At 40.8% G+C, this 22,396-nt stretch overlaps 1 protein-coding gene across 1 annotated transcript in view; it reads right to left on the reverse strand.

Annotated features, from left to right (window-relative positions):
• LOC110317069 (ovostatin homolog) overlaps positions 1-21,508 on the reverse strand; it is a 40,720-nt gene extending 19,212 nt beyond the window's left edge. Inside the window, exons 1-18 of the mRNA XM_021191425.1 lie at positions 21,357-21,508; positions 20,852-21,035; positions 20,205-20,361; positions 18,672-18,724; positions 18,058-18,078; positions 15,986-16,154; positions 15,372-15,456; positions 12,249-12,366; positions 11,103-11,214; positions 10,727-10,836; positions 10,232-10,390; positions 9,175-9,402; positions 8,285-8,339; positions 7,380-7,525; positions 6,690-6,839; positions 2,316-2,486; positions 1,464-1,611; positions 222-324 (exon numbers count right to left, since the gene is read on the reverse strand). Of these exons, the coding sequence (XP_021047084.1) occupies positions 222-324; positions 1,464-1,611; positions 2,316-2,486; positions 6,690-6,839; positions 7,380-7,525; positions 8,285-8,339; positions 9,175-9,402; positions 10,232-10,390; positions 10,727-10,836; positions 11,103-11,214; positions 12,249-12,366; positions 15,372-15,456; positions 15,986-16,154; positions 18,058-18,078; positions 18,672-18,724; positions 20,205-20,361; positions 20,852-21,035; positions 21,357-21,421 (2,234 nt within the window). The 5' untranslated portion in view covers positions 21,422-21,508. The remainder of the gene's footprint in view (positions 1-221; positions 325-1,463; positions 1,612-2,315; positions 2,487-6,689; positions 6,840-7,379; positions 7,526-8,284; positions 8,340-9,174; positions 9,403-10,231; positions 10,391-10,726; positions 10,837-11,102; positions 11,215-12,248; positions 12,367-15,371; positions 15,457-15,985; positions 16,155-18,057; positions 18,079-18,671; positions 18,725-20,204; positions 20,362-20,851; positions 21,036-21,356) is intronic.
• Between the last annotated feature and the right edge of the window lie 888 nt (positions 21,509-22,396).

Genomic DNA, 22,396 nt, shown 5'->3' on the forward strand with positions numbered 1-22,396 from the left:
AATAAACAAACTAACCATCAAACTAACCATCAGGATGGACAAATGAACAATGTTTTGTTTTGTTTTATTAAAAAAAGAAAAACCAAATACTTCACTACTTTATTGCCCAGGAATAAAAGTTAACAAATCAAAAGAAAAAAATAGAGATAGAGCCACAAAGGGGAGAAGTCTGTTTAAGGGGGAGGGGGAAACACTAAGAAGCATGGAAAAACAAAACTCACTCTACACTGACGAGGTTCCATATCCATGTCCTGGGGAAGTTTGTCCTCACTGTCTCTTTGATGGCCATTTTTGCATGGCTGATGCTGTCCACAGTGTCATGAACTGAAATGAGAGAGGGGGGGGCAAATAAATGCTTGTGTGTGTAAGCGTGTGCATGCACATGTGCACGTGTGCACACGAGTGGCGTGTGACCACCTGTGAGGTACCAGTGGAGGCCACAGGTCGATTTCAGATGTCTTCCTTCCTTGCTTTTCCATCTTAAGTTTTGAGGCAGGGCGTCACTGAACCTGCATCTTGCGGTGTCAGCTAGACTGGCCAGCCAAGAATCCCTGGAGACCACCTGTCGCTGCTCCTGAGCATTAGGGTGACAGGTGGTGCTAGGGACAAAACTCAGGTCCTAACAGCTGCACAGCAGGCAGTGTACCCACCCAGCCATCTCCCAGTCCCTTTAGATGAGCTCTTACTGTCTCATAAATTCAAATCTCAACCGAGGTATCACTCTTCTGGTTCTCAAATTTCAATATTTGTTTAAAAGCTACAACAAACAACACATCACCTACAGACACGTCTGGATGAATTAAATGTCCTCACTGACTCTTGTCTGACATGCTGGTACTTGCTAATTCTGCTGACTAGCACTATTTTTTGCTTACATTTTTTAGTGCCATTAATACTTGTAATTCTCCAGAACATATTCCTTTATAGGAGTGGCCTATAGGCTACATACGATGCACTTAGTTAGTGTTTCTACACCAAAATAGTAACCATTGAGCTGTGCATGGTGCGATATGCTTTCAGACCCCAGTATTTGAGAGGTGGAGTCAGGACAATCAGACGTTCAAGGCCATCCTTGACTATATAAAAAATTTGAAGCCAGCCTGAGCTATGTGCATCACACCATGTCAAGTTGCTGCCAGCATTATCTTTGATAGTTGTCTTCACATCTATTTTGAGGCCAGCCTGAGCTATGGGGTAAGACGCTGTCTTAAGAAACAAACAAAAATGTAAAAAAGGAACCAAAACCTGGACTTCCTTTTATATTAGAAGCTAATCATTCTTTATCACAAAATTATTTCCAGCCTGTCTCGTTGAACTACAGAAATTCTAGTTCTTGCTTTAAATCATCCTAAATCATCTATAAGCCTTTGTTTTGCATGTTTTTTTTTTTTTTAATCTTACAAACACTCAGTCCAAAGAATCCTATTGAATACCACACCAACGGGAAGTTCTAGATTACCCACAGGCAGAAGAAGGTGGGGCGCCACCACTGTACATCATTATCTGTTCATTTGGGTGATCAAATGTCCTCAGCAGGGGCTGGTTTTTCTGGGATGAACATACTTCCGGTTTCCGGTAATGGAGATTTGTAAAGATTTTCAGACCTATGTTCTTTCAGAGACAGACACACAAAAAATATACATTGCTTTCTTGAGAGAATTATGAGAGGTCTACCGCCATAACAACCAGACAATAACTGTGCATATTTGTCTGTGTATCCGGGATTCAGGATCACAGAAATCCAGTCTCCAGTAATCACTCTTTCTATTATTATTATTAATGTGCTAATATTTCCATTTTTTCCATTTATGCTTAAGGGAATACAAGAAACCAGCACCATCTCTGTCTTAGTTAGCAGCAAACATGTATGCTCACATGCACATGCATGTCTACACAGTGCACATGCATTAATCAGCAGAACTGGGAGTTGAACTAAAGCCTGTCTAATTCAGTAGTGTCCTCTTCTTCATCCACAGTGATCCTGATCATAAAGACCCTTGTGTGGCCTCTGAGCACGTGTAGCTGGCAGCCTCCTTTTATGTGGAATACAGACTGTAAGTTATTTTCTTGGTTTAACTATTGACACATAAGATATATTTGCAAGAAATTGGATCCCATCTCATCAGAGTCCCATGATTCCAGCCATACAACTTCTTTTCAGCAAAAAGAAAAAAAAAGTCAACAGGATGAACATCTCTTTTTTAAAGAGTCCTCTGTCAGCACAGTATTGAGAGAATCTACAGTGTGAGAGAGATGGGGCCAGGACCACTAAAGCTACAAGAGGAAATGTTTTACAGCCTCATCTGTGATCTTACAATGAGAAGATTAGAGAGGTCTCCATCCCAAACGTTGCTTGTAGGTGTATAATACATTCCATTGTGGAACAAGTCCTTCTGAGGAATGCATGGCTCTGCTTGCTGATCATCCAAGTTGAGACCATTGTAGAAATAGCCATATTGATGGATATACGGGAGCATGAAGTACACCTAGGAGGAGAAGATACGGTTCTTGGTGACGTGAAGCACTCCTTGTATAACTATAAGATTGGAAAATTCGTGTCATGACCATTTACTACTGAGTCGTCTTTCCAAAAATTCAAATGAGGAGACCAATATTGTTTTGTGTAGTTAATGTTATTTGCAAACCTTTCTGGCCGATCGTGCAGGTTTGGGGATAGCAAATAAGAAAGGTCATGGAGAAGAACTCTTGATTGTTCTAAAGCCTAGCACACAGATAACTGCCTGAAGTAAAGTAATAGAGTTTCTGGAGTGCCTGGAGAATGACGTCAGCTGCCTGAAACTAAGTATTAATGAATTAAAACCTTCCAGATAAAATATTGCATCAAGCAATGGACAAGCAGCCAAAGGACTTCATATATTCCTAGGAAATCATTCTTATGACATCTAGTACTATGTGCAATGAATGTGCACCAATCAAAAAGTGAACAAGAAGTGAGATCAACCACTTATACTTTTACGATTAGAAGGGACAGTGATTACTCCTGTAATCTTTCAGTCGTCGGTAGAATTATGAGCACCATGAACGACTGCAAGAAAAGTTGAGAATATGTAAAACTGAAGGAAAGCGTAGGAAACTACATTTGTGGAAGGAGAATGACATGAAGGGATTGGGAAAAAAATCAAACCAAATTCATTCCATGTAAAAACACTCCAACAATTCATGTCAAAATAGGAACCATCTTCCCTGGACACATTAGCTCCCAGTAAGAAGGAAGGGCTCGAAATGAAGGGGCTGCTTCCATTTGTGCAAAAGCATGACTGGCGTGGGTGGGGGTTATCAGGTGAGGGAAATAGTGGTGTCAATAGAGGAGATCAACAACCCTTAGAGACATGGCACTTAAAGGAGGGAAGGATGGAACAGGATAAAACAGAGGACAGACTTTAGTTAGTGAAACACCTCAGTCCAAATAATCAACTAATGAGAGAAAAGCATTGCTCAGATATTTTGGAATAATGGGAATATTTACAAATGAATATTTGCAAGGTATTTAAAAAGATCATGAATCAGAAATTTTACAAAGGAAGTATAAAAATAGGCCAAACCAAGGAAGAAATAATTGAGAATGATCTCAGAAGATGAACACATCAGAAATGAACTCTAAAGGCTAAAAAGCCTAAGAGAAAAACGGTGGACAGAAATCAGCCATTGTTTGTTTGTTTGTTTGTTGAGGCAAGGGCTTGTCATGGCTTTGAACTCCTGATTTCCCTGTGTCTGCCTCCCAAGCAAAAAGATTACAGATGTCCATCACCACACCCAGCACACCCAGCTTCTAGAAGAGAAATAGAAAACAAAAGAGAAAGTAAGAAAGAATGGAAGAGGCCACAGGCAAACTGGAGAGTTTGAGCGCATGTGAAGTGAGCTAACGCATGTGTGAGAATTTTCAAGAAAGGGAAGAAATTAACAAACTTAATTTTTAAGTAGCAATGCAGACTAAGCTTTGGATTCCACCCCTCTGCCAATAAAGGCTAAGAGATATCTTACTAAAATTTTAGTTTAAATATATATGAGGGGGAAAAAACCCTCTAGGCCTCCAGACAAGAAGGCCAAATAACCTACCAGAGAGAATAAGTTAGTCTGACAGCACAGTGAGGTACGAGAGAGCAGGGCTTTCAAGAAACCTAAAGAAAAATGCAGGCCCCAAATTTAGTAGTCATATACCCCATCTTCCACATATCAAGGCATTGTTCTTTATTTTTAAAAGGTTTTCTTTGTTGTTAGCATTGTTTTCTTTTTAAAATATTTATTTATTTAATGTCTATGGGTACACTGTAGCTGTCTTTAGACATACCAGAAGTCATCGGATCCCATTACAGATGGTTGTGAGCCACCATGTGATTGCTTGGAGCTGAACTCAGGACCTTTGGAAGAGCAGTCAGTGCTCTTAATGGCTGAGCCATCTCACCAGCCCTGTTTTTTTTTTTTTTGTTTGTTTGTTTGTTTGAGTTTTTTGTTTTGCTTTTTGTTTTTTGTTTTTTAAACATGTCTCATGCAGCTAAGGTTGGTCCTCAACCCCTGATCCTCCTGCCTGTGCCTCTCAAGTGCTGATGTCACAGGTGTTTGCCCAGCTTCTTTGTGGAGGCTTTAGAAAAACAATTCTGAGTATGAAGATGTGATTAAATTCTTGTACCCTTTTGAGGAAGCTAGCTGAGAATACACTTTATGTACCTGAAAGGTGACCTGGAAACTGGGATAGCTCAGGGAGCAATAGAGAAACACGCCTGCAAGTAGGATGTGTTTTCCCAAGGAAGGAAGGAAGGAAGGAAGGAAGGAAGGAAGGAAGGAAGGAAGGAAGGAAGGAAGGATCAACTTTAAGGTGAGAGAGAGCTTGTCACTGGCTAGGGTCACTGGCTATTACTTAGAATGACTGGCTCGATTTCATGGTTAAACAAGAAAAAAGTGAAGCTATACTATTCTCGAGAAAATCACTATAATAAAACTTCAAAGCTGTGCGTGATGACTTAGGCTTTTAATGTCAGCACCCAGAGGCAGCAGCAGGTTAGGAGCATTGGCTGCTCTTCCAGAGAACCTAGGTTGTGCATAGATGTATATACAGAGAAAACATTCATACACATAAAATAATAAACTATTTTATCTTAGTCTCTTAAGAAATGTAGCAGAGCTGGTTATTCACAAGTCACTAGGAGCTCGTGTTTCTCTCTTTGTAAAGATAGGCCAAGGTGAGGGTGCTACTGTGCCTATAGTGTAATTCTGTGCTGGGATCAGGCAAAGAGAGAACAGAGGCATGCAGTGAAAAGGAAGGAAGCAAGTGGGGGAAGGAGGAAAGACGGAAGGAAGGAAGGAAGGAAGGAAGGAAGGAAAGAAGGAAGGAAGGGAGGAAGAAAGGAAGGAAAGAAGGAAGGAAGGGAGGAAGGAAGGAGGGGAGGAAGGGAGGAGGGGAGGAAGGGAGGAAGGGATGGAGGGAGGAAGGAAAGAAGGGAGGGAGGAAGGAATGAAGAAAAGGAGGAAGGAAGGGAGAGAGGGAGGAAGGGAGGGAGGAAGGAGGGAGAAGGGACAGGGAGGGAGGGTGAGAAAAAGAAAACTCTCTATTTGATGGCAACATTGTAATACAGGGAAACAGAGAACCAATGAAAAATATAGGTCAATAAACCAAGGAATGTAGCAAGTTAGCAAAATGTAAATCATTGCGCAAAACAGCTGAAAGACTCATAAATAACAATAGAATAAACAGTGGGAAAAAACCTTGTTTACAACAGCCACAGAGTTATTCAGACACACTTGTGAACAAATAAAAAGTTTACATAAGAAAACTGTTTAAAATGTAATTTATGAGTAACAGAAAAATTATACTTGGAAAAATAAAAAAAGCCACTTTACAGTTCTGAATTGGAATATTCCCCCATTAGGGGGCAACACTGAAGTTAATTTGTAAATCCCATGTAACCACAGTAAAAATACCAGTTAGTTTTCTGTCCTGGAGCTAGAGACATTAGAAGTAAGTTGGATATTGAGAATCAACTAGAAGAGCAAGGGGTGCCCTGGAGTTAAGATGGGCGGAGTTACCCAACCAAAGGGGTCCATTCTCACCCCAAATTAATCTCCATCATTAAAACTGTGGGACTGACATCGGAAAAGAAAAACCAATGGAATGCAAAACAGAGAAATAAACAGAATAAATAGAAATGCAGTCCAGGATAAGGACATCTCATGTCACCTGAGCAGTGATAACATGTCAACTGGAGAATATATATTAAAAAAAAAAGATGAACTAGGTAAATATCTCATACTCAAGGAACAAGGCTCCCTGAAAAACAAAATCAGTTTTCAAGGCTGGTACAAAGAAAGTAAAGTCAGGCTTGGGTCATCCTGGGCCAGGAGACTAGTTAATATTTAGAACATAATTGGATGTTGTCAAAGAACATAGAGACCAACTTAAGAACAAAACAAAACAACCCACTCTCACTACAATTTTAAAATATCACACTGTTTTAGAGTTTTTAACTTGTTATAATTATGTATAGAGTTCTGTATCGCTGTGAATGCCAGATGGAAAACTCACATAGTTATTAACCCATGCTAATAACTGAGAAAGGAGCACAGAAGTAAAGACTTGATTCTTTCAACATGTCCTGTCCTAAGCAATGGCATCCTAGGAAGGGCAGGGCTTGCAGCCACACAGCTTGGGGACACTGGGGGACAGTGCTGCTTACACTCTCAGGTGTTATTTCTTGTCCGTGGTTCAGTAGAAGGGCACTTTTGTCCACTGCTCGCAGGGCACAGAAGGAGTCAGGGGCTGCTTGAAGATGCACACTGGTGTTAGAGCCGGGTAGGTCCTTCTCCCGTGAGAACTTCATGCTAACCTGAGGTGGAGGAAGGATAGCAATGAGGGTAGAGACAATTACATGTGAAGAAAACGTGAATAAATCCTGTCTGTCCCAAACAAATCCTGACCAATTTCTGTACATACATTTTCCTGCCCATTCTCAGTTCCCTGCGGGAATATCTTTCAGTTTCCCCAACTCCCCCAACTTGCTATGATGACCAGGCGTCAGCAAGATAACTCTTCGAGACTCGTTCTTTGGTAATTTAACTGTAAGATTACTATGTAAGGATCATGAGGGGCCCAGACAGAGACAGGACTGGAGAAATGCTACAGTGGGTAAGGATGCTTGCTATCAAGGTTGACAGCTTGAGGTCTATCCAACCAGAACGGTGACAGGAGAGAATGGAGTCCTGTAAACTGTCCTCTGATCTTCACCCACTCCGTGGGCATGCGTGCGTACATGCATGTGCGCATGCGCACACCCATATATGCGCCAAATAAATTCATGTAAGAATGAGACTTTAAAAGGAGGTAGCAGGAAGCAAAATGCCCACCCTGCTGATAAGGGAAACATCACCTTGTTGTTAAAGCACTTCTCGATTTGGAGCCTGACATTATCTGCAACGATTTCCCCGCTAGGGTGGAGGGTGTAGACGAACAGGTCAGCCGCTGGCGCCAGATCAGCACTGATGCTGATTGGGAAAGAGAAGTTCCCATTCCAGGCTGTGGAAACAGGCAATTCACAGATGACAGCGTGCTGGGTGCTCGCTTGTCTCTCTGGGTTTGCTTAGATGAAGGGGAATGGCGCGTGGATAGAGAAATGACCTGGGCCTCGCTCAGATGCAAGTAAAAAGGAGACTTATACACAGATAAAGATACTATGGTAGGACTGCTTTAGACATCACTATTCTACAGTGTACATGATTAACTCACTAATGGGTGCAGCCAAGTTTTGTCAGCTTGACATAAACTAGAGTCAGCTGGGAAGAGAAAACTTCAATTAGGGAACTGCCTCTGTCTGAGTGGCCTGTGGGCCTTTTCTTGGCTAATGATGGGTATGAAGGGCCTAGCCTGTGGGTTGGACAGGCAGACTTAGGGCACGTAAGAAAGCAGGCTGGGCAAGCCATCAAGAGCAAGCCAGTCAACAGTGCTCCTCCATGGCTACTGCTCCAGTTCCTGCCTCCAGGTTCCTGCCTTGAATTCCTGCTCCAACTTCCGTCCATGATGGACTGTTACCTGAAGTCTAAGATGAAATAAACCCTTTCTCCCTGAAGCTGCTTTTGGCTAGGGTTTATCACAGCAATAGAAAACAAACTAGAGTAATGATGGAAAGGCAGCAATCGCCTTTTTCAAACTACTCAGTGCTACCTCAGGTCATGCTACCTACTGCCCTGCAACTGCTCGTGGTAATAAGTGCTCATCCTAACTTGTAGGAAGTATGGAGATAGGGTATGTAATCCAAAGCAAGGGCATAGTGCCCACCTTGAACTCTGACTTGCTTCTGTCCGCTGCGGAAGATCCCTCCTCTCACCATCACCTGTGCCAGACAGAGAAGACTCAGTGTGAGTGTTGAACTTACGTCATATCATGTCCTCACGGGCTAGTCCAGTGCCCATCCTGCCCTGTAACATGGTAGCTTTATCAAACAGATATTAAAAGGGAACTTCATACATGTTGGGCCAGAACAAGGAAGAAACTCAAAGTTCTGTGAAGCCATCAAATGCATGTGAGAGGTGGCCGCCTCACCTGCCGGTTATCTACCCATTTGCCTCTGGTCCATGCTGTGAAATGGAATGCCCATAAAGCTAACTACAGGATCCAGTAGGCGTGGAACTCTAACAGTGCCCCAGGCCTACTTCCCTTTCCAGTGTGGTGAGTCTAATTGATTCCACTAATGTTTCCAGTTAGGAATATACAGCTGAGAAGACCAGAGCTTAGAGCGTCTGAACAACATGTTCAAAGTGGACATATGTGCGTGCAGACTGGGAGAGAGTGGAGGGATGGAAGTAGGAATGGCTTAATTTCCAAGCCTGTTTTCACTCTCCCAGAAGCCTTGACGAGAGGGAATGAGAACGGATTCCTTCTCTGCTCATCCTTTTGAGCTTTCCACGCTATTTAGCCCTTCACACCTGGTCATAAACATTCCATGCGAAGTACCACGGAATGATTGAAGAAGCGAGTGTCTCAGTCTGAGGGCAACTCAGATTGCCTGCGATCATTTTGCAGGCTTGTTCCTGTGTTCTTCTCGGTGCCAGGAGTATTCTCACCAGTGAAGTGAGTAGGTGGCGCTCACTCAGATCGACAAGGCCTGACAGATGACACCTCCTAAGCTGTGCTGTGCTGATTAGACAGGGCCACCCGCTGAAACTTACCAAATAGAAGAAGGTCACATCCGAGGCCTCCTTGTAGGCCTCAGGGTTTAGGGAGTAAAGTACCGAGAGCATCCCCTCTTGATCGCACGGAAGCTGCTTGGGCTCGAGAATGATCTTCATGAAGCTGCTGGTCTGGGAGTAAAAGCGCGAGGCTGAGAAGTAAGCGTCCAAATACTCAGGGGACAACCAGCTGGAACGATGGCAGCTTCTAGGTCGGACATAGACGGCCTGGCAGGACAGACGCAAAGGAAAGGCTTTAGAACAACAGGCATCTCCAAGGCAGAGAATGCTACCGGACACAAGGGTTGTCATCTCGCCTAACCAGGAAGGAACCTCGCTCACAGTTGTTATTGTGGAGGCTGGTGGCATGTGAGGGCACTTGCCACCAAGCCTCGCCACCCAAGTTTTATTCTTTGGACCATGGTGGTGGGAAGGAGAGAACTAATTCGTACAAAGTGAGATAATAATAGCAATCTCTCTTTCTTATATATAAATAATGATCACGGTTATGTGACTGTCCCACTGGACCAACAGTGACTTGCTATGTTTTTTACTTTGCGTGGGGTGTGTGTGAGGGGGTCGATTGGCTATGCATCCCAGTGTGACCTGTAACTCAAGATCCTCCTGTCTCAGCATCTTGAGTGCTAGGATTACAGGCGTGCTTTGGATTTTTCACTTTTAATTACAGTCAGAGAATTAGATTTAAGTTCTGTATTTGCATGCAAGCCATGACAAACTGTTTAACTGCAAACTTCTGCGGAAGGTTTAGAAAAGAAATCTCATGGCATCTCCCTCTCTGTGCATAGGGTGATGTAAGGGAGAAGGCCAGATTTTCTTACACGCTACCTCTACTTCCACAGAAGACATACTGGTCACCACAGTCGCTGTGAGAGAGTGGTAGCATCTCGCCTTCTGAACTCTGCTCTCAGAGTACTGAATGGGCAAGCGAGTCCTAGAAAAAAAGGCTACTGTCTAAGCATCTTCTATGCTCCAAGTCCCTAGCATTGGGGCCTCAGTGGTATTCTTGACAGTCTCTGCCAGCTCTTGGATGTCTTACCTTCAAGCTTATCTGTGCACTGAATATCTCTGAAGTGTTAATGGAAAATCGAGCTTCCCCGTTCTCATCTGTGGTGTAATTTCCTATAGGTTTGCCGTCGAGCTCCAGTTGCAAAAGCTTGTCTACCAGTGGTGTGTTATTGGGACCAGAAAATTTAAGCTGTGCAAAAGCAGAAGCGTTAATATTCTTAGGACACAAAACTCCACATTTCTACAAGGAAATTTTCATCCATGATAGCGGTCACTTAACAGAAATCTCAGTGAGTAGAAATATCCAGTCTACTGATTGGGCATATGTGTTTACACATAAAGAAGAAGCTGCTGTTTTAATAGGTTGGTTTCTTTTAGCCCTAGAACTTTCCGAGCATAGCAGACATAGTGATATTAAAGATGGATTGTAAACCTACAATAAAAGTGTCTGGAAAATTTCAAGGGATAATCTGTGAACAGAGAAAAACCCCAAAGAAGTTCCTTGAAAAGTACCAGTCAAACCTACAGTTCCAAAATAAGTGATCCCTCTCCTGTAGAAAGAGTCCATGTTCTCGAAGCTGACAGTGCCAAGCACAGAAGTGATAAAAACGGAGTGTGTTTTACTCATCTGCACACCTGTAAGAAATGATGAAACATAGCAGCATCAGGAAGAAATTAATCATTGAACAGACACCCCCAGGGCGGGGCATGCATCCTAGTGGTATCCTAAGGATATGTGAGGATCTGGATTCAATCCTTCGCTCCCCCACAAAAGCCACCTTTAAAGATGTTTCGTTTTTACCATTGTGAAGGACAGTTAATTCATAATTAACAATTGAGGTTGCTAACTTCAGGTTTTTCCCCTCAGGGGTAGGAAGTAGTCCATAAGATACAACCGTTACCTGTTCCAGATTCTGTAACCACTACGTTAACATCCAAGGTCATGAACAACCCAGAGCGGTACATCTGGAAGACTTTTGTATCGACAATGTGAGGAGCACAGCCATCTTTCAGCTGAAAAATAAGCAGAAGTAGAATGAAGATGTTAGGGACCCAGGAGTGTCATGGAACTTTAGCACGGGTACCTTCCACCGCTGTGTACCAAGGTCTCTCTCACTGAAACGGACAAAGAGTTAAATCAGGGAGACCAGCAGCGAGTATGTCAAGAGAAGGGGGTATTTGTGCTTTAAGGGTTCAAGGACAGTCTCCTGGAGTAACATAGGTGTGAAATTGTTAGAAGATGAGAATAAAGCTAATGATAGCCCGAGAATAAGAAATTAACACTAACAACAGATGAACCAACACTCTTCAGATGGCGCATGTCCACGTCAGCAGCTGTTAATGTCTGCTACTTGAAATAGGGGAAAATGTACATTTTCACTACTTACAGCAGAACCAGAAATCTGTAAATTTAGTTATATTTTAAAATAAGAAACAGGTATTAACTTCAAATGTTAAACATTGGAAGGATACATTCTTTCATTTGACCTTCGAAGCTATCACTTGCTCTAGGCAGGACTATTACACCCATCATGTAGGCATATACATGCAAATTAATTTTTAAAAGCTCTTAAAAAAGAATTAAAAAGATAAAATTAGAACCAATGACTTACAGACATACAGAAAAACTATTCATAAAGATAAAGCCCAGCAGAATAGGCGAGGTTTTCATAACTGGGATTTAGAATGAAGGAGACCAGAAGTCTGGAACAACGAACACAGAACATTCTGGGTTGCAGTGCTTCCGAATGAACTGCCTGAGGAAGGATTCTCCAAGGAAAGACTGTGGAGTCCACCCAGATAGTACAGAGCATAGGGCAGCCAATGAACAACTTTGCAGGTCTAAAATCCTCTAGGCAGAAGCACCCAGAAGCCAAGGAACTATGTTAAACATTGTGTTATCTTCATGTTCCTCGCCTGACTTAGCTCTCACACCCCACTAGCCACACAGTGAAAGTGCTGTCAGTCCTATTTATAAGTGGCATTAAATCCCTAGGAGGAGGTCTCCCCACAACCCCCCCCCCCCGGAGGAAGCCCGTGGTCCGCACCTGCACAGTGAACTGCTCACAGATTTCATTCTCGTTGCTCTCACAATGCCCCGGGGAGAAGAGCTCTCGGCACACTTTTATCTGGACTTTTCCCTGCACAGGCTGGCCATAGGTGTACCTGGTGGGAAAAGGAGCAGCGTGGTTACAAATGGGCAGCATCATAGTGACCCTTACCGACCTCACCGGAAATCATATATGAAGCCTTGAAACCGGGTGTTTCTACCTAACTGTCTCTAGGGCTATTTTCTCCCACAGAATTCAGGTGAAATTAGACATTTAATTTATGAAGAGGATCTGGCTAGTTTAAAAAACAAACAAGTAAGTTGACAGTTTCATTCAATTTTAGATGATCTAATATATCAGTGGAGAAAAATGAGCTAAAATTTAAAATATATCTAATTTGTTACAAGTATTGGGAAATGGGCTGGTTTATTATTAAATGCATTTGAACTTTAAGAAAAAAATTGTATTGTGCTTTAGTGGGAAATAAGCTGTTAATGCAATGTTGGCTCATACCCTCTTGGTGCCAACGCATCTAATATGTTTAAATGTTAGATGGTGGTAAAATAAGAATAGTGTTTAAAATATCCAGAATCATCGAGTTTTGCCTATGTTCAAATGCATTTAATTTACTATGTTTTTGTTTGTTTATTTTTATAATTTGAGGATTATTTTGACTTTGTGTATATAAAGCTGAGTGTTTTAAGCTTGCGAATTGCTATCAATAACTGTCCAGCGCTGATGCTGGTCATACGTTTAACGAAAAATTTAACTCATTATTTTTCCCGTAGTAATTTTGGTTACAAGACTGAGAAGAAGCGACTCACTTCTCCACATTGTGTTTTGGGGAAGTGAGGGTCCAAGTCGGATCCTCTTCTGCCATGCTTGTTCCACCCATCCTGCTAATGCGCTCTGTGCTTGTGAGGTTTCAACCCAGCCTACGTCACTGAAACCATCTATGCTTTGATGAAATAGAGGCTGGATCAATGCTAGGGAACAGTGTTATTCCCAATGGCTATTCTTCTACCCTTCATTTATTCACTAGTATTCTTTACAGGTTAACATATGTCTTTGGAGCGTGTAGGTTACTGTCTTTGTTTGGGACAGAATGTCATTCTCATTGTTGTGATTTGAGTGACTTTTAGTAGATGATAATTATTATTATTGTTATTATTATTATTATTTACTTGTGAGCTAATATTCTTTCTTCACTCTTAAAAGCCTATTCATTCCTGAGCTTGCTGACATAATCTGGCTTGACAGGTTCCTAACTAAATTGTGGGCAGCTGACCTAGCATTTTTCACCTCAGTGGTTGGAACTGACAGACACACAGACTACTTCAGAACTACTGACATTACATATTTATGTATAAGTGCTCTGTCTGCATGTACACCTGAATACCAGAAGTGGGCATCAGATCCCATTGTGGATGGTCAAGGGCTATCATGTAGGTGCTGGGAATTAAACTGAGGATCCTCTGGAAGAAGCAGCCAGTGCTCTTATCCACTGAGCCATCTCTTCAGCCAGGACGCTGACTTCTTATTGTCATTCATCCCTCTAGCATGTACATTAAGGAGGTTTCAAGAAGTCAGAATAGAAGATTATAATCCCAAATAATATTAAGAAGCTGCCAACCCTGTGTTAGCATTTGGTCTGCATGTGTTTTCAGGATACCCTAAGAAAAGAGAGTGGGCTCTCCAGTGTTTGGTTGCAGGGTGTGTGTGTGTGTGTGTGTGTGTGTGTGTGTTGCATTTAACTGGGCAGATGAATAAATTGTGGGTATTAATGATAATGTAAGTTCTTGGTTTGTTAGAAGGGTTTTCTAATGAAACCAGTTTAGGATCTTGGATTTCTTCAACTTTATATTATTTATCCCAGCATTTTTAGCACAGATTATCTATGATCTCACATATATTAATCATATTCAGCTACTTTGCACTGAAACTCAGAGAAATGTCTGATCCTTCCCTGAGAGAGACAGACTGATTCCAAGATTCTCTGGGGAGATCATGAAGAGCCCCCGCTCCGGTCACATTTTGATTAGGTAGCCCTTTACAGACTGCAGCTTCAATATATTAAAAAGTATTCAAAGATTAGTGTTTTTATGTTATCTGTTAAAGCTCTCATTAGGTGTTTGTTCAAGGAACAGCACCAAACTGCCCACGTGTGTCCACTCATCAGAAGACCCGCAGCCTGATGCTATCCCAGTCCATACAGCTGACCTTTCTCTGTAAAGCTGAGATGATAACAGCTAATATCTCACGACATCGCGGGGATAATTTTTGTAGCTGTCACTTAATAAATATTATATTTTTTAATTGTTACACATTCTAGGAAAGATATCACAGAAGGATAAAGGGCATCAGAAATAATCTCCCAAATAGAAGATAAGTGATCAGATTGGATGTTTGTGTACTAAGGGACTCAAATAAATTCAAACTCAATTATAAACCTCTTTATTTCCATGAAATTTTGATAGCTCATTTTCTTTGTTTCTTTTTTTTTTTTTTAAGTGAGAACACTCAAGGATGGTAAAGGGTCAATGAAGCCAGTCCTTTCATAACAGTTTCTGGAGTTAGAAGAGCAACGTGGCATTTAAAAGACTAAAATAATATTCTATGTTTTGACTTGGTAATTCCCTTAAGGGAAATGTTTCTTAAGTAAGTAATCCAGTTCTAAATCAGGTTACTATACAGTTTTACAGAAGGTATCTGCTACAAATGTACTAATTACTAGAAACACAATGTAATAGATTACATGTTATATAGTAGAACAATAGGTAAAATTGCTATTTTTTTCCTATGAAGATACACTTTCAAGGTAAGGAATTAGAATAGATAGAAAGGCTAGAAAAATATGGAGACGTGGTTTTTTTTTTTTTTTTTTTAAAAACAATTGGAGAATAGGTAGAAAAGAATAAATAAAACCAGAGAAAATTTTCACAAAGCATGAGGGGGAAGTCAGCTATAATGTGTTAGTGATTGGTAGAATGCATTGGAGTTTCATTTCTGTGTTTGCCTTTATAGTTTTCCAACATTTAAAATTTCAAAGATAAATAAATAAAGTTTTATGGTTAAGCTCAAGGTGATTTACCCTGTGAGGATAAATAAATAAACACTTACTTTGCACATGTAACCATTTGAAATTGATTGTCCGCAATGGTTATTGTCTCTGGTGCAGTGAGCTCAACTTCAAATTTGGGCAATACTGAAAAACAAAACAAAATAAAATAAAATAAAACAAACCACACTTCAGCTGACAAAGCTGGAGAGCAATGCTATAGCAACTATAGCAAACTGTTTCCATGCAAGCTGTTTGCTTCCCAAGTCCCCAGCCAGCGATCGCCCTGGGGTCTGTGAAGGTGCCTCATTAAAGGTCAGTTTGTTCTCTTTTGTTGTTGATGGTGGTGGTGGTGGTGGTGGTGGTAGATGGCATACTTATTTATTTAACCTAAAAAAAAAATCACCCATTGTTATGTTTTAATCTCTTAGGTCCCTTCTAGGAGAGTACCTGAATTTCAGAGAAGAGAACTGTTTCTGAGGTGAGGGGAGGGGTGGGCAAGGAGCAGAGTAAGACGTGGGCCCCAGAATGAGGCACAGAGAGGACCCAGGATGGAACAGAAGAGCAAACAGCAGAGACCCAGACTGAGCTCCGTTCCTGTGCCTGTGTCTAAACTGTTGAGTTCTGATGTTTTGAACTTGTGTGTGTAGGAGAATCAGAAACAGCACTTGATTACCGTCTCGGTTAACAGTGAAATGATCCATCACTGGCATTCCTGATTGTGTTTTTATGACGATTATGTAATCCCCCAATATTGGTTCCGGCGTCAGTTGGAACGAGAGCTGGGTAATGTTTCTGAAAGTGGTCACGTTTATCCACTGAAAAATCACATTTCTTTGGGGATCCTTGAAACAGTAAATGAAGAAGGACAGTCAGAAGTTGTGGATGAAAATTCTCCTTTCTTTTTTATTCTGGGTGCTCTCCATAGTTACTGGAAGTAAAGAGTGAACCACTCTAATGCTTAACTAATGACCTCAATCACTGAAACAATGTAACTACTGCAACATACTCAAATTCAATCGATATTTTTCTTGAAACTAATATTCATATGAAAAATAATTTATAACTGATACCTTCGGTTTTTATCTTTCCAGAGCAGAGTAGCTCAAAGAACTAAAATTCAACATAATTAATTCAGAATAGTGCTCCCCAAAGCAGAGTGGACTCATACCAGTGAGTATATAAGAGAACACTCATTCTAACAAACAATTAAAATAATTGTCACCGTGGGGCTGGAGAGATGGGTAGATGGTTAAGACCACTTGTTGATCTTCTAGAAGATGTAGGTTCTATTCTCTGCACCTTGTTGTGGCTCACAACCATACATAACTCCAGTTCTAAGGGATCTGATGCTCTCTTCTGGTCTCTGCAGGTACTGCATGCATATGGTGCAAATATACACAGGCAGGCAAAACATTCATGCACCCGTGTGTGATGTAATTAAATCAACACATTATTTAATTACTTATAAATGGTTGTCACAGATTTCCACGTGGCCCCTTTCTATGTTGGTCACGAATTCTGCAGTACTACCTAAGTGGAATTTCTATGCTTTTTAAAAAGCAGGCGTAGCTGTCAGAACACAACCTTTATTTGTTCTCAGCCAGCTGCCACACACACACACACACACACACACACACACACACACACACACACACGCACACACAAGTTCACTTTAATAAATATTTTACACTTTCCAACTCTGGTTAAAGAGATGTTTAAAATATTTGATTCAAAAGATTTTGTTTAACAGATTATGTAAGGAAACAAAATTGTTACTACCATTTCAAAAGTTTTAGTGGTTTGTTTTCCTCTCCTATAATGTTAAGAAAACTGAATATCCTGGACCTCCATTCTGTTAGGCCGCCCATGAGACCCCACACTGGCTTAGGTGCAGTGGATGTCACAGGGCAGAATAAATTCTTCCCGAAAGAGCCAGACTTTACACACACTGAAGTTAAAACACCCCACTCCGTAGCACTGGTGCTGTTCAGAGTGCCCACACAGACAAGTCGTGACTTGTGAATGCTGAACTTTTATTGTCTAAGCCAAGAGTTAAGCTTTGTGTTTCTTTCAGTAGAACACAGCGTTACCTGGGTCAGGTGAGAAAACAAATGATTGGGTAACACAGAGAAAGTGAGACTGCTCACCTGAAATCCATGACACTTTAAGTATGAGCTGTTCATTACTCAAATGAAAAGCTTAAAGCACCCACTTAGTAGACTGGACAATGGGAAGTTTATGAATATCTTGTATTTGCCCATTTGCTGTGAATTATGAGCCTAGATCCTATACCCCTAGAATTAGCTAATAATGGTAGCCTACACTATATACAGAGACAAAACTACAGGTGCTAGGATCTGTTGTTATTTATAAGTAATCTGTAAATACAACCAATTAAGTGGTAAGTGTAAGATGTCTAATTGAAAAATTAACAAAAGCATTTGATTTGATGCAGAATGGTATGATTTAGAATTATAACACACAGTGGGAAAACCAGACAAGTCTCTGCTTTGCGAATCTCAGCACATTCTTCTTAGGGATTCATGGACAAGAAATCAGGATTCCTAGGTATCTTCAGAGTTTTCAAAATTACATTTTAATCATACTTCTAACCATCTTCAGATGCAGATTTCTTTTCTGTTTGTTTTAATCATCTTAATTTTCAGCTATATAAAACTGATAATTGGAAACACCCCAATCCTCATCTGAATGGTTTTTAACTGGATATGGAAGTAGATATCTTACCTGAACGGTGATCAAGGGATACTGAAAAAAAAAAAAAAAGCAGATAAATACTTTATGAGACATTTTTTTGCCAAATAGTATCAGTTCCAAGATTTATTTTTTAATCGATTCTTTTAGCTAGTGTATAAAACAATGGTCTTTGTTATCATACTTTCATACATATATATCATTGTATCACAATCGGGTTCATGTCATATTACCCTCTGCTGTCCACCCCACCTGTCCTTTTGTTTGCTTGTGTGTGTGTGTGTGTGTGTGTGTGTGTTGTAATCTTGAATATGAAAGAAGACATGATGTTTATCTTTTGATTTGGCTAAGTTGATCTAATGCCTCGACCTCTAGTTCCATTCATTTTTCTGCAACTGCCATGATTTCATTCTTTATAGTCAAATAGAACTCCACATGCCTATACACCACATTTGTATTATCCATCTATCTGCCGATGGACATCTAGGCTGGTTCCACACCTTGGCTATCATGAATAGTATGGGAATAAGCCTGAATGTGCAGGTATCTGAGGTTTGCTGACTTACATTCCTGGAAGGTGCTCTGTACAGCAATGGACTTGATGAACAGGTTTCATCTCATTGTACCTTTAGCAGTTATAAACTCACCAAGTCATCAACAGGCTTCAGCCAGATGTTCAGTGTCACAACTCGAAAGTGAACTAAGGAAAAGGGGATACAGCTAGCTGTAAAGTGGGTTTCTTGTGATCCCCACCTTATGGCAATGATTGCTTTAAGATATATACAAAAAATATATATACAAAAGTAATTGCTTGTTCATCATGGGATACCACACTCCTTCCCCTCTAGCTCTGATTTCACCCTTTCAGGTTAGGAGTTCATTGGGGAAAATCTCAATTTGTACTTATTATTCCTCTTTTAATGATTCTTGTCCCCAATGCTGCCCTTAGAAGCGTTTACCCTATCAGACATAGACTGAGATATCTTGGAACAGAATTAGTGACATACTTATCCATAGAAGCATAAATGTCAGGCATTTATGGAAATGGATAAGTATAATTTTCCTTGAGAACAATGCTAGCAAAATTAAGCTATTTTTAGCAGAACTACAAAAGATGTCGGTTCATTAAAATAGACAATTTATTCTAATATTTTAGTAAGAGCAGAAAAGGGAGTATCAGGAAGTAAAAATCTTCCATTAAGAATTATCTTTGCAATATTAATGTGAAAATATCATAATGAAATGCAGTGCTTTGTGAGCTGACTTAAAATAAATTATAAAAGAAAAAGGAAAGAAGCCTACATAAGCCAGCCATTTAGAGTCCAGTACAGACTCCTTGGAGGAATTCCCCTGCCTCAGACACAGTCACATCAGTCAGAGCACAGCAGAGAATTCTTGGAGGAAACAACCCCCCGGCACTTTCATATCGGCAGTTTCTTCAGCTGCCAGAAGTAAGTGTCTATTGTTTAAGCCAAAATAAATCCTAATTTCAGTTCTTTTGTTTCCTTTTTTAAAAAAATCATAGAATATGCAATATGAATCAGGATACAATGCACAGGTGTTTTCATCTCTAGCCCTTTCATTTTACAGATGAAGAAATTATATCTCATGGACCAGAATTTACTTGGCAAAAGTCAATCGCTGGTCAACAGAGCTAAGCTTTAAAGCAAGAGACTTTGAATTATAGCTTGGTATTCTTGATGCCACATTCTGCTTGGAATAATAGTTAAGAAAGCAGAAGGCTCCGGCTGACTTTCTCATGCTATACCAATTGACATAAAAATGGAACAGTAGAATTCATAAATGTTGCTGGTGAGGTCTTTGCAATGACTCTCCAAGTCCAAAGAAACTTTCATTATCTCTACCTTAAGAATGAAATAATTGGCTTGAAAAGGAGAATTAATGAGCTTGTCCAATGGTTACGTAATGGATCATTGGTTTAGATCAAACAGTTATAACTTCGCATTCTGGTAACCACTGTACCATGAAGCCTTGTCAGTAGGATTTGTGTGCAATCAAAGAACACACAGAGTCTTATGAAGCCACAAGCTCCTGGCTCTAACGGCACTGTCTCATAGCTATAGGAATTATGGGAATGCAGCAGTCAGTGATGTTAAAGACAAGTTTTACTCAATTTTACACATTAACTTGGAGAAAGTGTTTTTTTAAAAGTAACTTACCTGTGTCTCCAGGTTTATGGACCGGTGTGTCTGTCTGCACAAAAGTGACGTTCTCCTCAGCAGCGATGGCCACAGATCTTCTCTCAGAGATTTTAAGAGTGTTTCCCTGAACAAGTAGTGTCACAAAGGCCAACTGCTCTGAGGACATCTGAGACACCTGTTTGTGAAGAAGAGCAGAGACGGGAAGGCTGTGTGTCTTCATTAGATGGGAGACCGACAAAGCCTTGCGAACCCATCACTTCCCAGCAGACTCCCTGACTCCCTGATCGCCTGTTGCAATTGCTTAGCTAAGTAGAAGCGTCTTTTCTAATAGACTCAGGTTCATATCTTCCTGATGTCTATTTTTTTCATGTCTTCCTGAGCCAAAGCCCTCTACCCTTTAGCCCTCCTTTCCCTTTTGGGCTCTGTGAAACATGTTCACTCTGTAAAATAGCAATTGCCTCATTTCTTATAATAGAAAATTGCCAACAACAGCGGTAAGATATGCTGCACATTAAAATTTTTTTCTTTGTTTCTTGATCCTCTTGAAACTTTCATATACCACCCCCTAGTGATTTTAGCAAATCACTCAAAATTAAGATTTATTATTGAAAAGAAACTTTAAGAAAGCAGGTTCATATCCCGCAGCTTTGAATTTGGTGCCTCACTTTGAAATTTGCACAAGCATAGAAGTTCCCCTCTTCCACATGCTGGTCAAAAATAGTAGTATTGGATCCATCGTATTCTAGGGTGACGCTCAAGGACACGGATTCGTTGAGGTTTAAAAGGTGAAGACAGGCTTTTTCTGAGGAAAATCGCTGCACCACGGAAGAAACCCACAGGATGTATCGCCTGCACAAAGAGAACAGCCAACACTTGGCAAACAAGTCTAGAGACTTGTTTACATCCACACACAGCAACTTGAGCTATTGAAGGATTCCCCAAAGTGTGCATTTTTTTTTTACAGGCAGCGTAACGATAAACCGGATGCACACAGTGGTGTCTTAAAAATATAGTATCCATTCTGGCATTTGCTCAACCCTTAGAGGGCAGACCAGCACTCACTGGCTGTAGTTGAAATAGAATAATGAACCAGCTAGATTTTAACATGGAATCCATTTAACAAAATGATATTGTCAGTACTTGGATACAGAGAGATTAGAATTCCCTTACGGTTCTGAAGCCACAACATCAGTGAAATGAAGCAGGAGGGCACTGAGCAAGATGGTAGGCACCATGTTGTCCCAGCGCCTGGAGGGTGACTTTAAAGCTGTCTTTTGCCTCCTCTCACTCGCCAGCTTCCTAGGTGTTCCACTTTCTTTCTCTCCTTCTGCTCTAAGTCTCTCGTTGCTTTTATAGTCTCACAGAATGGAAGATCAATTACCTTTTGGAGCAAGGATCCTGAGAGTGATCACTTCTGATCACCTCTCGGGTTACCTCGCCAGGGGGTATCGGTTTATGTGCAACTTCCTGCTAACGTTCGCTGGATGCTGGCCTGGCTGGAGTCGGCAGTGCAAGTCGGACAGGAAGAAGAGAAAAACAAAGAAAGTAGTTGGGTGACACGTGGGAGTGCCCATGATTTCGATTCTCCACACAGGGCTGACGGCAGCAGCAGTGCAGCCCACTGAGGGAGTAACCCTTGAAAGAGACTAGCTCTGTAAAACCGTCTCTCGATACCGATTCTCAAAAGAAAACTGTGTGCAGGGAATCACACCTTGCAACACAGACTCATTGCCTGGATAGTTGAATGTGTTGTTATTCTTTTATAATTTTATGATATAGAATTCAGTGTTGAATGTTGGTTTGTAGTCAATATTTAGCATGACTTTTGTAAGGCTTATATGCCACATTTACTCTATCTTCCAATATCATGAAAAATTTAGAGAAAATGTAAAAACACAAGCACACACTGACAAAAACTATCAACCGAAAGTACTACAATCTAATTGTAAGTTCATGCTAAGAAATGCTGAAATCAGTTTCCTTTCTATTTTTGTTGCTGTTATCATCATCATCACCATCATCATCATCATCATCATTATTATCATCATCACTATTATTATTGACAGGTTCTCACTCTGCAGCACATGCTGATAGCCTGGAACTCCCTGTGAAGCACAGGCTAGCCTTGAACTCATAGCGATCCTCTCAGTGCTGAATTACTGACATGAACCACCACACCCAGTTGAATCTGGGAAACGTCCATTGAGTCT

This window comes from Mus pahari, chromosome 2, assembly GCF_900095145.1.
Source record: "Mus pahari chromosome 2, PAHARI_EIJ_v1.1, whole genome shotgun sequence".
Classification (NCBI taxonomy): domain Eukaryota; kingdom Metazoa; phylum Chordata; class Mammalia; order Rodentia; family Muridae; genus Mus; species Mus pahari.